Source organism: Stegodyphus dumicola, chromosome 8, assembly GCF_044657685.1.
Source record: "Stegodyphus dumicola isolate Sdum_Otavi_A_Nest chromosome 8, ASM4465768v1".
Taxonomy (NCBI): Eukaryota; Metazoa; Arthropoda; class Arachnida; order Araneae; family Eresidae; genus Stegodyphus; species Stegodyphus dumicola.
The window spans coordinates 91,813,129-91,828,838 of NC_140775.1; the positions used below are offsets into that span (position 1 = coordinate 91,813,129).

General features: G+C 30.8%; 1 protein-coding gene across 1 annotated transcript in view; it reads right to left on the minus strand.

Annotated features, from left to right (window-relative positions):
* The window catches only part of LOC118194231 (ubiquitin carboxyl-terminal hydrolase 15-like), a 103,456-nt gene that overhangs the window by 24,839 nt on the left and 62,907 nt on the right, over positions 1 to 15,710 (minus strand). Inside the window, exons 11-16 of the mRNA XM_085822124.1 lie at positions 14,870 to 15,094; positions 14,339 to 14,422; positions 14,009 to 14,103; positions 13,848 to 13,916; positions 6,655 to 6,780; positions 932 to 1,008 (exon numbers count right to left, since the gene is read on the minus strand). Coding sequence (XP_085678250.1) covers positions 932 to 1,008; positions 6,655 to 6,780; positions 13,848 to 13,916; positions 14,009 to 14,103; positions 14,339 to 14,422; positions 14,870 to 15,094 — 676 coding nt within the window. The remainder of the gene's footprint in view (positions 1 to 931; positions 1,009 to 6,654; positions 6,781 to 13,847; positions 13,917 to 14,008; positions 14,104 to 14,338; positions 14,423 to 14,869; positions 15,095 to 15,710) is intronic.

Here is a 15,710-nt window from a genome sequence, read left to right on the forward strand (position 1 = left end):
TAATTCATTGTTTGCATTTAACAAGAGGCATAATAAATGCCACATGCATAATATGTATGAGTATTCTCTGTTTTTATTTACCAGATTAAGAAACAAATATGTGTATACCTAAATACACCTAAAAAGATTTTTAAATATTCTCATCAAATACACAAATATTAAAACAATGCTTGAAATTGTCTTTGCATTAAATTAAAAAAACATCCAGAAAACTACGTTTCCCATTTTCTTTTCAACTATATATATTTGAAATTACTAAGCACATAACCTTTCCAGCTTTACATTTTTAGGGGGGAGGTCTCCAAAATATTGCTTACTCCCTTGCAACATTTTTACAAAATTCTACTATTAAATTGTTCCACAAACAATATTAAAAAAAAAATATTTGCAAGATGAGTACAAGAACACATGTGAACAAGATATCCTATGAGACATCAGGTGATACACAGTAAAACAATCTCTATTACTGACAAAATAGACTTCATGTGAAGGTGGCAAATGGCAGTAAGGTTGAAAGGATTAAACCAGTGCAAATCAAGCAATCAAATGTACAAGCCTCATTATCTCTATAACAGAAAGTAAAATAACAAATGTGCATGAGAATGTTGACTTCATATAAACATTTTCTTATCAGTTTTCTGGAAAACACTTCAAACACCACATATCATGACAGATCTCAATTACTCCAACATAATGCATTATATATAATACAGATTGAACCTAACACAAATTTTAATAAGTATATAATTTTGTTAATTCACAAGATTTACACAGAAACTTGCACGTTTTTTTACTCATACAATGTCCTTCACAAATGAAGAAATCCAACTAAAATGAACACCTAAAACGCCTCAAAAGAATTTTATAGGAAAAAAAAAAAAAAAAAAAAAAAAAAAAAAAGCAATGCAAAATTTAAAAAAAAAATTGGTACCTCCATTTTGTTTCTCTATTTCATTAGCTTCCAGTGCTTCCCAATCTTCTTCGGTTTCAGGATACTTGAGATACCTCCTACATTATAAGAAAATAAACTTCTTGTTCAACTGGAGTTCATAAAGTACAGAATAAGAAACATCTTTTATTAAATTAGAACAAAACAAGAAATATGCACAAAATGTACTAGTTATATATTTTATTATTATTATACAATTAAGCATACATTACCATACAAATTATATATATATATAAATTATTAAGAAGTAAGTTTGTTAATAAACATTGTTTGAATTCAGAATATAAATTAAAGATCCAATGGCAGTGTAGAACGATGATATTTTTTAATTTAACAGACAAAGAATTTGAATAGTACAGATCTTGAAAGTGTGGAATGGCAGTACCACACAGACTGGTAGCTTGACAAGCAGCATGGATTATAAACAAACAGAAAAAAATGGAAAGATCACACCAGCCTTTTTTTTGGGGGGAGGGGGGCACCATGACCTGTTACCAAATTAAATTAAGTCAACAAATTCATAATTTACAACTTTTAAATACTGTTTAAAAAAGTTAATGTGGTGGCTGCTTTAAGAAGGAAGCATCAACATTTCTAGCATCAATTTATGTAAAAAAGAGTAAAAAAACTAAACACTGGGCATTTCTACCCATAACCTGCTTACCACAGATAGCTAAAGGCTAATGTGTAAGTATTGCTTATGCAGCAGATTATACAAAGATAATGTGTGCGGCTTGCTCATCGCAGTCAACTGTTAAGGGTCATTCACACTGGGGTTTATTTCAGCTAACGAAGACATCTGGCATAGCCAACACAGTTCCAAAACCAGTTTTTGCTCATTGTACAGCAAGTTGACAATTTTGAACTGCAAATATAGCAGACTTAGTCGACACATGGTTTGTCATACATAGTCGACACATGTTATGACTCCATTAGTTCAAGAAAAACCCCAATGGCAGATCTCCAAATCAAGCTACTAACACTGGATTCTAAGTTCTAGCATTGTTTCCCATAGAAAGCTCACAACTACTCAGGCAAATTTCAGTGCATACAATAGGGAATTCTTAACATTCTATACATTCATTCAGAAATTTAGGCACATTCTAGAAGAACACAAATTGACAATGCTTACCAATTATTAACCACTAACATTTCCTTTCAAACAAAAAACTGAAAAAGGCTTCCCACATCAAAACTGGCAATTAAACTTCATTTTCCATTTCACAACTGATATCCAATACATAAAAGGAACAAATAATATTATTGCTAACACATTACATCACATTCATGAAATTAAAAATATGATCCTATTAATTATGAAGATATTGCTAATGCACAAACAACAGACAATTAGTATAGAAAGAATTAAATAACAATAAAAAGAAAATTTAACAAATTCAGAAATACAATTACATTGTGATATTATCTACCAGAATAGCAAGACCTCATATTCTCAAGGCATTCCAAAAATTGTGTTTTAACAAATATCAGCCATTCTAACAAATAGAAATTCATGTCAAAATTAGTCTGTAGTCAATATGTACAGCCAAGTATTAGCAAAGAACAAGGTCAGATAATGTATTCTGTATCAAAAAGTTCAAATACATCACATCTCCGCTCCTTCACCATGTAGTGAAATTTTTAACTATTTTAACATAATCAACCAGATCTTATCGCCCATTTCCAACCTCTAATGCAGAGGTTCTCAACCATTTGAATAACGCATACCACCTAAACAAAAATTGAAAACCTTAGTACCACCACTACAAAGTATTACTACCAGCACCACTCTTAACAAAGCTCAGAGCACATAAATTTATGAGTGTTAGAGAAAAAACTCAATCAGGATGTTGTGGTTTTAATTTTTGAATTTAATAGTTAAAAATACTTTGCTTTTTTGAGTACCACCTATTTTTACCCTCCTCAAAGCAATTACTTAATTGAGGAATTTTATTATCCTTAAAATTTTCATTATGTCATGGAACACAAAAGTGAACAGACATTTTATCAACTGTGTTAGTTCATCTGAGAACAGCTTTCACAGAAAATACTGGCTACACTCTTTCTGAACTTATGTAAGGAAATTATATTATCTAATTATTCTTCTAACACACTGAATGCCAATGCTGATTTTATTGAATATACAGAACAACTTAAAAGCAGCAAACAGCAGCTTAAAACCAACTGGATCATATGCAGTATTTATTCCCAAAGATATGAAAACACGTTCACATGCATCTGTGCTATGTGATGCAGTACGACATCCACCTTTTTGAAGTGCTAAGTTTTCAATTCACCGTCAGATAAAACTAGCATTCATATCTAAAATGGACATGAACACTTGCTCTTCTAATACATTAAAACCCCAAAATTTTTGACAAACTCTGGCAGATGAGCATTTTCCCCCTATTTTTATGCAAATTATGATGATACTGTAGGGTAAAAATGAGACAGTCCACACAAAAGTAAGAAATTTAAACATGTGGTCCCTTCACAAGCCATAATTTTTGAATTGTTACAAAGTGTGAGACAACACATCTAACACATTACAGAAGCAATAACTTGTTCAGTAAAATAACAATCTTGTAATGCCTCTACTTGACATCACAAAAGCATAATTTCATGAGCAGTGTCAGCAGACTTTAGTAAGCTTCAGCATATCTGTCATTCAATCCTCTTGATCTCAGGAGCCTGACTGATCAATGACTTTATAGTTTATAGTTAACACATCTGAAAATTAAAAAGGGCACGACTAATTCAGAGTGCAAAGTGTCCTAGGCACAGGAAGTAAACAAAACAGTTTAAAATTCTTGACAGATTTCTGCTACTAGCAAGATCCTTACATAATGAGGACAATAACTGTTTACCTTCCAATAAATAATTGCTTCTATGCATTCAAATATTTGATTATCGTTTTGTTTTGATATTATTGATAGTGCTTTTTATAGATTTAAAATAAATATACTTCAGTTCACTATGCAGTTAACACGCAACCGAAATAAAGAGAAACCAACACCAATCACTACAGTGCAATTGCCCCATAGTGTGCCACTTATACTCTTATAGTATAACTGCTAATCTTTAAAAATACATAAATACATACAGTGTCTCAAAAAAGTGATGGGACACTTGTGCTTTATAAAAGGAAACCGTAATAAAATAAATTAAAAAAGCATGTAAAAATTTTTTGTCGGTGTGTTTCATACTTAAATTTAGTAACAATTTTTACATAACATACATTTTCTCAAAATATTAAAATATTAATTTAATAAAAATACAATTGTTTAAAACGGAGCAAAAAATGGCTCACATAAGTGATGGGACACAATTAGATACTACTACGTACTACAATAAAAATAATTTTGGGGTTTTTTATTTTTACTCAAAAGCAATTGACAATAATTTATAAAATCATCTGCAGTGTTTCTCTCCAGTTTGTTTTGGAATTGTGTTTTTTAGCTCTGTGCAGCCACGAATGCTAAACGAAAAGAAACTTTGCCTGAAATTTGAAAATTAGTTATTAATTTGCATATTGAACATGGAAAATCTATTAGAGAAACTCCTGAAACAGTTAAATTGGGTCATTCAACAGTTTTCAATTTCATTAAACGATATAAAAAGAATCATATGATTCAGGATAAAAGAAGACCTGGCCGACCATCAAAGCTATCCAATGGATCGTTCGAATATTTAAAAAAATCCAAGAATGAGTGCTCCTAAAGTTGCTGCTGATTTACAAGCATTATATGGAGTAATTGTTAAACCTGAGACTATTAGAAGAGTAATTCGATCTACTGGATATCATGGTAGAGCAGCCAGGAAAAAAAATTCTTCATAAGTGAAAAAAAAGAATAGAAAACTCAGACTGGCTTTCCCAAAATCCAACATAAATAAGAATTCTGATTACTGGAATGAAGTTATATTTGCTGATGAGAGTAAATTTAATATATTTGGTTCTGACGGTAGAATCTTGGTGTGGAGAAAACCCAGGGAAGAATTTCGAAAACAGAACTTGGTGCCAACAGTAAAACATGGTGGAGGAGGAGTTATTGTATGGGGGTGTATGTCGTCCGCTGGAGTTGGTACTCTTGTTTTTATTGACAGTATAATGGATCAGTACAAGTTTATTGACATTTTAAATCAAAATTTGAAATCTTCAGCGCAAAAATTGAACTTTCATAACGATTTAAAATTCTACCAGGACAATGACCACACGCACACTGCTTTGAACGTTAGACTCTGGCTGTTGTATAACTGTCCTGAAATAATAAAAACACCACCACAATCTCCAGACTTAAATCCCATACAGAATATTTGGCCAGAATTGGAATCAAGAATTCGCAAACACACCATTTCTTCAAAACAACAATTAAAATCAGTGCTTCAAGAAGAATGGGGTAAAATCACTCCAGAAATCACAAAAAAATTAGTCGAATCCATCCCAAGAAGATTTAATCCTGTTTTAAAAGTAAAAGGAAATCCAACAAAATAATAAAACCTTTTAAAAAGTAAAATTTTTGGATAAATATTTGATGGAAAAGTAGGTGTCCCATCACTTATGCGAGCCATTTTTTGCTCTGTTCTAAACAATTTTACTTTTATTAAATTAATACTTTAATATTTTGAGAAAATGTATGTTATGTAATAATTGTTACTAAATTTAAGTATGAAACACACCCACAAAAAATGTTACATTTTTTTAAATTTATTTTTTTACAGTTTCCTTTTGTAAAGCACAAGTATTCCATCACTTTTGTGAGACACTGTATATATAAAAAAATTGGAGGTTCTTGTTCTGCACTACTTTTAACAGACCTCTGAATTGACTTAAATTTGCTTTATAATGTCCAATTTAGGTTATTCAACTGTGATATAAAATGTAAAATACATCATTATGAATTAGGTATTCTAAATTTTCTCTCCTTTAGCTTATTTCATTTTGTAATTTTCTTACACTTCTATATTCAGTAAATAGGGGAAAAAATACATTACGGGCTATAGTAAGGATGAACCTCATAATGTACCAAATACAGATGCAAACACAATTAAATAAAAATTGTAACTAACTAAACATTACTTTAAGTTCTACAAATGTCTACATCGTATTAAGACAATTTAAGTAAAATAAAATTTAATAAGAAAAATTATGCTGAAAATTAATTAAGGGTGAGAGAAAAATTTTCACAATTTAAGTTTCATTAGTGTGATTAAGTTCCAATTAATGCTGAAAATCACTTTGCTTAATAAAGGATAAGAATTAAAAATGAGGAAATTTGGCAATGCTCTAGAACCTCCTGGTAAAAGTGAGAAAGTATGGTTGGCAGCTATGTTACAGGAATAGACATCTCTGGATACAAACAAACATGTGGTTTTGATAAATGAATGAAATAAGTGGTGCACGAACATCAGCATTCAGAAATCATCGTGTAATTAGTCCAGAGAAAGTCTCAAAACAATCAGAATAGTATCACATTATCAAAGCAAATATGATAAATTTTCTCTTTTGTGTTAATATAGTCCGAGCAATCACAAACAATGTTCTGTTAAATTACATTTAAACTTTGCTTAATTATTCAGTTTTGTAAAATGCTAAAATTGTGAGATTGCATTTTTCAAATTTAAATAATTATTTGTGATCAATACATGCATCTGTATTAAAACATGATATGCAAACAAGATAAATATGGACAGTAAAGCAAGCTTACGACATGCTTTTAAGCAGCCTCCCATACAGAACTTCAAAGGAACAACCTCTAGCTGGAACCGGCAACAAAAATGGATGGCCAAATAGTTGAGAGGATGTAGCCCCATAATTTACACCTGGCTTTGGTCTAAACATGAAAGAAAGGTAATGATTAATAGGACAATTTAATGAAATATGAATGCAAATCAAACTACAACTAAAAGTATGATTTAAATAATGAACTCAATCGAATAATAGGAATTATATAAAAAAATTATAAAATAAAACAGAGAATATCATTATAATCTTATACACCATTTTAATACAAAATTAATATCATACTGCTCTTACAACATTCATTTAACCTTTGATGGGCGGTATATAAAATAATTTAAACTGGTAAAATTTTGCATGAACTATAAATTATGGACCCTAAGGACACAAAATTGAGACTTTAAAAAAAAAAAAAAAAAAAAAAAAAAACCTAGAGCGAAATCCTGAATTTTGAGAGCCGGTATATATTTTATACCGCTGCCCCGCTAGGACATTTTTACTTCCTTGTACGAAGTAAAAAGGAAGTATTGTAATCGCGAAAAGCTTCAGGCAGCATATTTCAACAAAAATATTCACTTTGACCGCTTTCGAATGCAATTTTTTCAAGGAAATAAGCGTTTAAGATTTACCTCGTAATTTTAAATACAGATATTTTCAGTTTTTATGTATTTTTGCCTTGTCGCGAAGTGAAAACTGAATTAATTGAATGAGAAATACTCAATCATCTGTGAAAAACTGTTTCTTTTTTGTTTAGTTTGCTTAATTTCTTTTATACATAGTTCTAGCTTTATTATAGTATTTGAATAGAACATGTGGCAACAATTAGATAATTCTTTAAATGATATAAATTTTGTGCATTTTGAGTTATAATATGAACGAAATATAATGCAATTAAAAGTCGTTAATCTGGACTCGTCGGGACTTCGGCGATTCCGGATTATAGATCAACAGTTTAAATCTGGTAAAATGGCATGCAGAAATTATAAAATTAAAAATATGAAACCGTAATTTACAAAATAAAGAACAATTATGATCTAAAGGGCATCAAAATTTACAAAAAATTGCTCTAACAGTCTGCAAAAAATAATAATCCGGATCCAATTCGAAGATTAAGGAACAACGCAATCTGCAACATTAACTGAAATAGATAATTAGATAATTTTAGCTTAGCTTATCCCGTCCGATATACATTAAACGCGCATTCGTAAATGTATTTTGCGCATGCGCACACGCAAATTTGCAGCGGTAAAGGTCTTACGAGCATGCGTGAACGCGACGCATGCGCAGAAAGTTTGTAAGTCCGGATTATGGTTTGTAAAGGTCCGGATTATGGGTATCCGAATTAACGACTTTTGACTGTACTGTTAAGTAAACCTAGCGCCAGAGTGTCGCTATGATATACAAAGTTAATTTTAAAGAATGCATTTATTCTATTGTGTTTATGCACTGTCGGCAAAGTAGGTTTAATTCAATCTAATAAGTTTAAATAAAATGTAAGAAAAAATGCGTATAATTTAATATTCCATACAAGGAAGTCATGTGGTGTACACATCAGATTTTTTTCAAGGTAGTTTCCAACTGTTAATCTTTGTTTTTTAAAATTAATTTTGGGTACTTTTGATGTGCGTCTGTAGTGATGAGTGCTTGAATATAGTTATGCAAGTCTAAAGACAACATTTTTTAAAATTTTGGCAGAAATTTAAAATTTTAAAAATAAAATTTATATTTTTATGCACTTTGATGATGAACATACTTATGTAAAATATGGGTAAAAAGCTTTTCAACTTGATTTAAATTCAACATTATTTTATAAAAAAATTTTTGCAAATATAACACTGCATGTGTAAATTGTATCATGCTGTAACTGAACTAGTATAATATTACAAGCAGATGTAACTCAGCCGAAAATTATAAAAATTTTAAAATGAAGCATTACGACCGACTCAGCTGAGAAAGTATGTTGCATTTTTGAAGTTGTATTTTATGCTTTAGATAATATGTGAAAAAAACTCATGCTTCATACTATGATATGAAGAATCGGCCCCCCTCCACGCACACACACTTTTAGATCATCGAGAATCATAAGGGTCCCTTTTTTACTTTTTGTAAATATTTTGTTCAGGAAGAAACACCCTTAAACAATTTTATTATTTGATACACCTCAAAGCTCTTATTCTGATTTTTTAACCGCTTTGGCTTCATAGGGGCTCCTTTTCAACTTTTGGATAAATTTTAGTTTGCATCTAAAACGGGCCTTAGAAATATTTTTCCTCCTTTCACCAACTGTGAAATTTCCGAAACAACCTATTTGTATAAACCAGAGCGCAAATTTCTCATGTTCTCTAGTCTTTCATCTGAAATTAACAAAAAAATTAAAAAGAATTTCCCTAAAGAATAAAAGCATGCTTTCAAACCAGCAGTTTTTGTGATTACACTATGAGATGGACCTTAAGAACATTTCCATTTTAAGTGAGCTTTCCCTTTGTGTGATCTTATCACACCTCACAAAGGGAAGAAGGCGTGACTCCCGAATGACAAATTTATTGTCAATCACCTCTTTTCATTTTCTTGCATTCCAGAATTTTGGAAAACGGGAAGCAACAGGTGTCTTTTGGAGGCTAGCATGCCCCGTTTAACCCCCACAATTGTGTAAAGTTTTTACCCCAGACAGCAATTTTGAAATCGATGAATCTTTCTCTTGGAAAAGGGATAAGTGCTGAAATAAAAATTTTAGCTAAACACAGATGAATGAAACTTGAGCTGAGTACACAAAGAATAAATGAAACTAATATACTTGTATTCAGTCCTAGCGCAGAGTCAGTAAACTCCCCATTCCTCCATGAACATAATATTTAATCCTAAACGACTTATAAATTAATCATGAAAAATTATTACATCATAAACTGTTATAATAATAAAGAAATTCTGTCATGTCACAGGGTAAAAAACGAAAAGACTGGTGCTGCCATCTATTGACATGGTACCCTCAGTGTGGGCACCGGTATATATTATATATCGGTTTTAAAATCGTATAAATAATCTTCTGTTAATTATCACTTCTGACTGAAATGAAGTAAATATATAAGATTCAGCATGTGCACGTCATATATTTGCAGATTTTTAATTTTTCCTTTCCCTCCAATAGAATTTATCAATCTTCCAACATAATACCTTGGAACGAGGTATATTAATTTCATAACTTTAAAATAGTGAGCATTCATAGGGTGATGTTGCCATTTAGAATCGAAAGAAAATACTAGACACTTACGATTATAGCTTTTGGTGTAGAAAAATTAGCATTTTTTCGGAGGTTTAAAAATTGATCGGTGCCCTTCAAAGGGTTAACATTTCAATAACTAGGAGTAAGTTTAATCAGTTAATATACATTTCAAATCACAATATTAGTAAATGTAAAACATATCATGAGTATAAAACCTCTAGAAATCACAGTAAAATATGCACATTTTGAACAGAAAAGGAATTTTTTTAAACTTTGTTAAAATCATAAAACATTAAAATAAAAATAGTATACAACACAACATCTATCAGGCATGAAAAATATATTAGAAATATTAGTAAAAATAACGGGATATGCTCATTAAAAATTATCGATCTAAATTTTATAACTGAGGTATGTTATTGAAAGAAAATTCAAACGATGATTGTCAAGGGCACTGGCCAATGCTAAACTATGGGTTGAAAGTCTAATAAAAAACAACTTTAGTAAAAAAACAGTAAATTTAAATAAGTTTTCAAAGTAAAATTAAGCCAAAAGACACTGGTGACCTTTGCTGATGACCAATGATTGTCAAACCAGAGGTCATAGGATGTGATGTGATTAAGTCTGATAGATATTTTTATATTAAACTGAAAGACAATGGTGTCACTCAAGGCTTACTGATTATCGGTAACTTATAGGTTAACTATCGATTAAAGATGAGAATTCTGTATTTTTGCGAGAGCAGAATGTTAAACAAGAATACTTGATATAATACATTTCTGTTCATTAATTATACTACTGCAAATATTAAATGATAATCACAATTAAAATTATACAATAGATACAAGTAATTTTTAAGATGGGAAACAACAGCATAATTAATGCAGAAAATATATGGTTATAAATAACCGTGAGTTTAATGTACACAAAAAGCCAGACCAGAAAGCTCATGAAATACAGAATTCCAAATAGCTTAAGAATATAAAAAATGGAATTCATGTTAGGGAAAACAAATAAACGGGAAAAGCTTCCACTCTTACATTATAAAAACAATCATCTTATTTCTTACCAACTTGAACATCACAAGATTACATTTAAAACAGTATTTCAGACAAAAATGCCGAAGCATTCCATTGGCCTTATATATGAAAGTAAAACATCCAATTTGATTATTTAATCTTGTCGAACATGGCGAGATGTTGTCAATCATTCTGGCAGAAGTTTAAACAAAGAGATCATTCTCTATTCATTTAGATAATAAAGAGATACAAAATACAGATATCATATATAAAAAATTAAATTCCTTATTATAATTTTTCACATTATATCATCATTGTTTATCTATTTTCAAACATGCACATCATAGCTTTTTTTAAGTCCAGATCCTGTAACTTTGAAAATATTCCACTTCCTTCTGTCCCAAATAATAATCATCTTTTTCAAAAAAAGTAAAATAGAATTTTTATTATTCTTTACATAAATTAAACCGTTATAATGAGAATCAATTAAATTTACATTAAACAAAAATTTTTTATGATTATGTTGTGACATCATGCATATCCACCATTATTGGTGCTAAATTACACTGTTTGGCAACAATGTATATATAAGAGTTCATACTTGCCAACCTATGACACTCAAAAATCAGGAGATTTTTCACAATGTTAAAAAGACTTTTTAAATGATAAAAATATAGTTTTTAATAATGAATTAACTTTAAATAATTACTAAGTCTTAAATGCAAGCAAAACAAAAATACCTTAGACATAAAAAACATTTTTATTACTTTCATCGTAAAAAAAAAAAAAAAAAGGCACTTTAATCAGTTTTCATACAAATGTTATGGACAGTGGCAGATTTTGCTCTCGTTAAGAAAGAAATTTCATAATTTTGTTCATAGCAATTGCCACGCAGGCCTGCTTTCGCTAATAAAAGTTTTTCTAATGTGTCATCACTAAAATTAGGTCTAAATTTAGTCCTCGTTTTCGCAACAACACTGAAAATCCTCTCACACTCCGCATTCTGCTTTGTAGAATTGTGTTCAGAACATCGAATGATGGCAAAGTGAATTGTAAAAAAAAAAGCAAAAAGCTTTGTTAAGGTCCGAAGAAAAAACCATAAATATTCGTTCTTCACAAGATAAACTTACAGTAATCGGAAAATGTTTCGTGTGTTGAGCAATTTTTTTTTTTTTTAATTTTTTATTTTGAGAGAAATTTGTATCAGCTTTACGCTTATATTTTGCAGTATTATTTTGAGAACTGCCAGTTGAATTGCTGAATGATGCAGAAATTACAAAAAATCAAAATTTTTCTCATTTCAGTATTATGCAGCTGTTGGAACTGTTTCAATTTTCCCTTTCTTTTAGAACTCCTTTCAAGATAATAATAAATATCAACAATGTGTTCATCCACATTTAATGGTAAAGAAGCTGCCCCTTTTTCAGCTGCTAAATTTAAGAGGTGACAGGTGCACCTCATAATCTGCAAATCTGAATTTGTCTTTCTTAAGATGCCTGCAACACCAGTCTTCAAGCCTACCATTACTGGTGCATTATCGGCACCAAGCGCTAAGCAATTATCCAGAGGGACTGCATTTTATTTTAAAGTTTTAATAATTAGCTGTGCTATATTAAAGCCTGTCGAATGTCTTTCTAAAGTGGGGACAGAAAGTAAACTGCACTCAGTTTCTGAAGACTCTGGATTAAAAAAAGAAACAACAATTGGATACAGTTTTGAATTGGTATTATTGCTTTCATCCGTAGAGAGGCAGAACGGAGCTGTTTTAATGCAATCAATAACTGAAGATTTGTTTTTCAAACCCATTTCTTTAACAACTGCACTTCGTATTTCTTAGCGATTTCACTATCGGGAAACATTTTTCTAAATAAAGCTGCAGCGTGATCCGATGCATTGAGTGGCAGGTTGTGCTCCAGTAAAAAGGCAGAGAACAGACATTCTGCATTAATCACTTTTTGGTCTTTTGTTTCCGAAGAAAAATTTAATTTTTCGTTTTTTCAAAACAACTCATGTTGTCCTTGTGTTTTTGTGTACGCACGTTTGAGAACATCTGCCCTTCCACCAAGCGGAATCGAAAAATCGCAACGACAGATGGTACACATCGCAAATTTATTACATTTCCTGGAAGAAATAATGGAAGGAAAGTCAACTGTGTACGATTTTTGAAACGTGCACGAGTATTTCACCTTTCTCGCAGACACATCAAAAGACGATAATTTCTAAAACTATTTCCTAAAGGCACGTGTACTCACACAACTCAGGACAAGATAAACGAAATAGCGAAAGAACATCCAAAGAACGGCCAACGGCCTCGAGCTTGCTTTGTGCTCATTGGCTAATATATGCCAGATGACACGCAGTGGAGCTCGATGCCCATTGGACAACTGGAGAACGACGTTGCTGGATACGTATGCTGTCAATCACAAAGCAGAAATTCTCATCTGATTCGCAAGGTTTCATTTTAGATATAATCTAGAGAAAATTCAGTTGCTTTCAGATGTCCAAAATCACTTTTTTTTTTTTTTTTTTGTTCATAAAACGAAGTATTAAGCCAAGTTCCATAAAAATCGTGAGAAATATTAAGAATAAGAAAAAGTCGGGAGAAATATATTGTAAATCGGGTTGGCGGGAGAGCGGTCGAAAATCGGGAGTCTCCTGCCTAAATCAGGAGAGTTGGCAACTCTGAGAGAGTTAATATTATTACAAGTTCAATAATGGAGATACAAATCTTTCATTTATAAAATTTTTTGGAGGAAAATGTTTTTGAAATTCAAAAATATTCTGGCTACTTGAGCTTTCCAGCTAGCTGAATGCCAAACAGTCAGGCTTTACTGTAATTCACACAGCAAATAACAAAGGAATCATAGAACATTTAAAGAAATGAAATGTCTAAAATACTAAAAGTAATTTAAATTCAAATACCTTCTTTCTTTTAAATATACTGGGATTATGTATTCAGATCCATCTTCTTGAGCAGCAGGAATTTCATACCTAAAATTAAAATTTGCGTGAATGATAATTGCTTCCAAAAATATTTATTTTAAACAAATATTATCAATTTGGGACAAAAACAGAATACTTACACAAAAATTTCATCTCTTTCCAATATGTTACTTAAATGTTCTTCTTTATTGAAAATTTTATGTAACCTGTGATTATAAACATCTGCAACTTTCAACTGAAAAAAGGATGAAAATATTGAAAAAATTTCAGAGCATAATACACCATAATTTATGAATTTAAAGACACTGCATTTAAACAATGAACTCAAATACAATGAATTTTGAAAAAACAGTAAGGTGTCTAATATTTTGAATTTACTGACACAAATTGTTATTCATAACAATGCTATAAAATGAAAAAAAAAGTTTAAAAATTGAGATGAATTATATTAAATGACAAATATGACTTACATTTCCAGCTGGAATGTGAGTCATTCGACATACTGCTTCACAGAGATCTTGAATTATACCCATCTTTGGCACTGTAACCTTCATCTTAAATAAAAATAAATAAATAAATAAAAAATTAAAAGAATTTAAAATATGTTTACTATGCATATTATGGAAATAATTAAATTTTTACGATTAACTGCCCTTGAATGTCACAGGTACAAGCAGAAGCTAGGCCAGTACCTCTGTAGTACCACAGGTGATTGAGTATTGCTGTAGTTCGAGGGTTTTCCACTCCTCTTTCCCTACCACCAATCTCTGAAGAGAACTTTCAACTTGCCATGTATTTTGAGTGCCACCTTGCCCCACAAATACTATACATTTAAACACCCATGTCTTCTCCAGGATTTGAACCTGGGACCCATTGGCAGCCAGTGCACTGTTACACCAGCTGAACTTCCTTTTGTATGATACAGACTAAAAATCATTCAAAAGCAGTTTTATACATTTTAAATATGAATATGCTTGAATAAATCTTAAACAACTACTCACTTTCAATGGCCTTTTAAGAGGATCCTTTGTAACTAATAGGATTTCTATTTGTCTTTCTTTCTTGATTGGTAAAGGCAGTGATAAATAACAAAAAGGATCAAATGTAACAGAAACTTTAGAACATTCAGGGCACACCAGCGTAGATTTCAAAAGGCCATGAAATATGTCCACTATGATAGAATTGTTTCTCTTTAAGTAGTTTTCCCATGCTTCTTTAGCCACAAGCTATTAAAAAATATGCAATGTTACTATTAATATATAAAATTAAAAATACATACTGACAGAACAGTTACCTTCAGTCTGATAACAGTTTTCTTTCTGAGGGTTCGTACACATTTCTGCACATGAAAATTAAGTACTTTTAAGGACCATTAATGAAAAAAATTAAGGACCTATAAGCAAATGGGAACTGAATAAATTCAATTAAAAATATTATTATATGCCTGAATTTCACTTTTGTAATATCATCCTAAAAATAAAATAGATTCCTACATAGTATGCATTATTACTAAACATGAATTAATTAACATAATTATTAATAAGTTTGAGAATAAAATAAACTTCATGCAGTTTATCAAGTAGCATTAAATATTTACACATAGAATAGGTAGGACATATTTGAAAGAAGATAAGTGACATTTACGTTTTACTAATAGTTAGCTTTATATGTTGATTTTTTTTTTTTTATGTCTCATTTTGTCACATACTTAGTCAGTCTAGAGCAGAGGTTCTCAAACGGTGGTATGCGTACCACTGGTGGTATGCAAGAAGCAAATAGGTGGTACACAAAGAAGCAAAGTATTTTTAACTATTTATTTGAAAAATTAAAACCCCAACATCC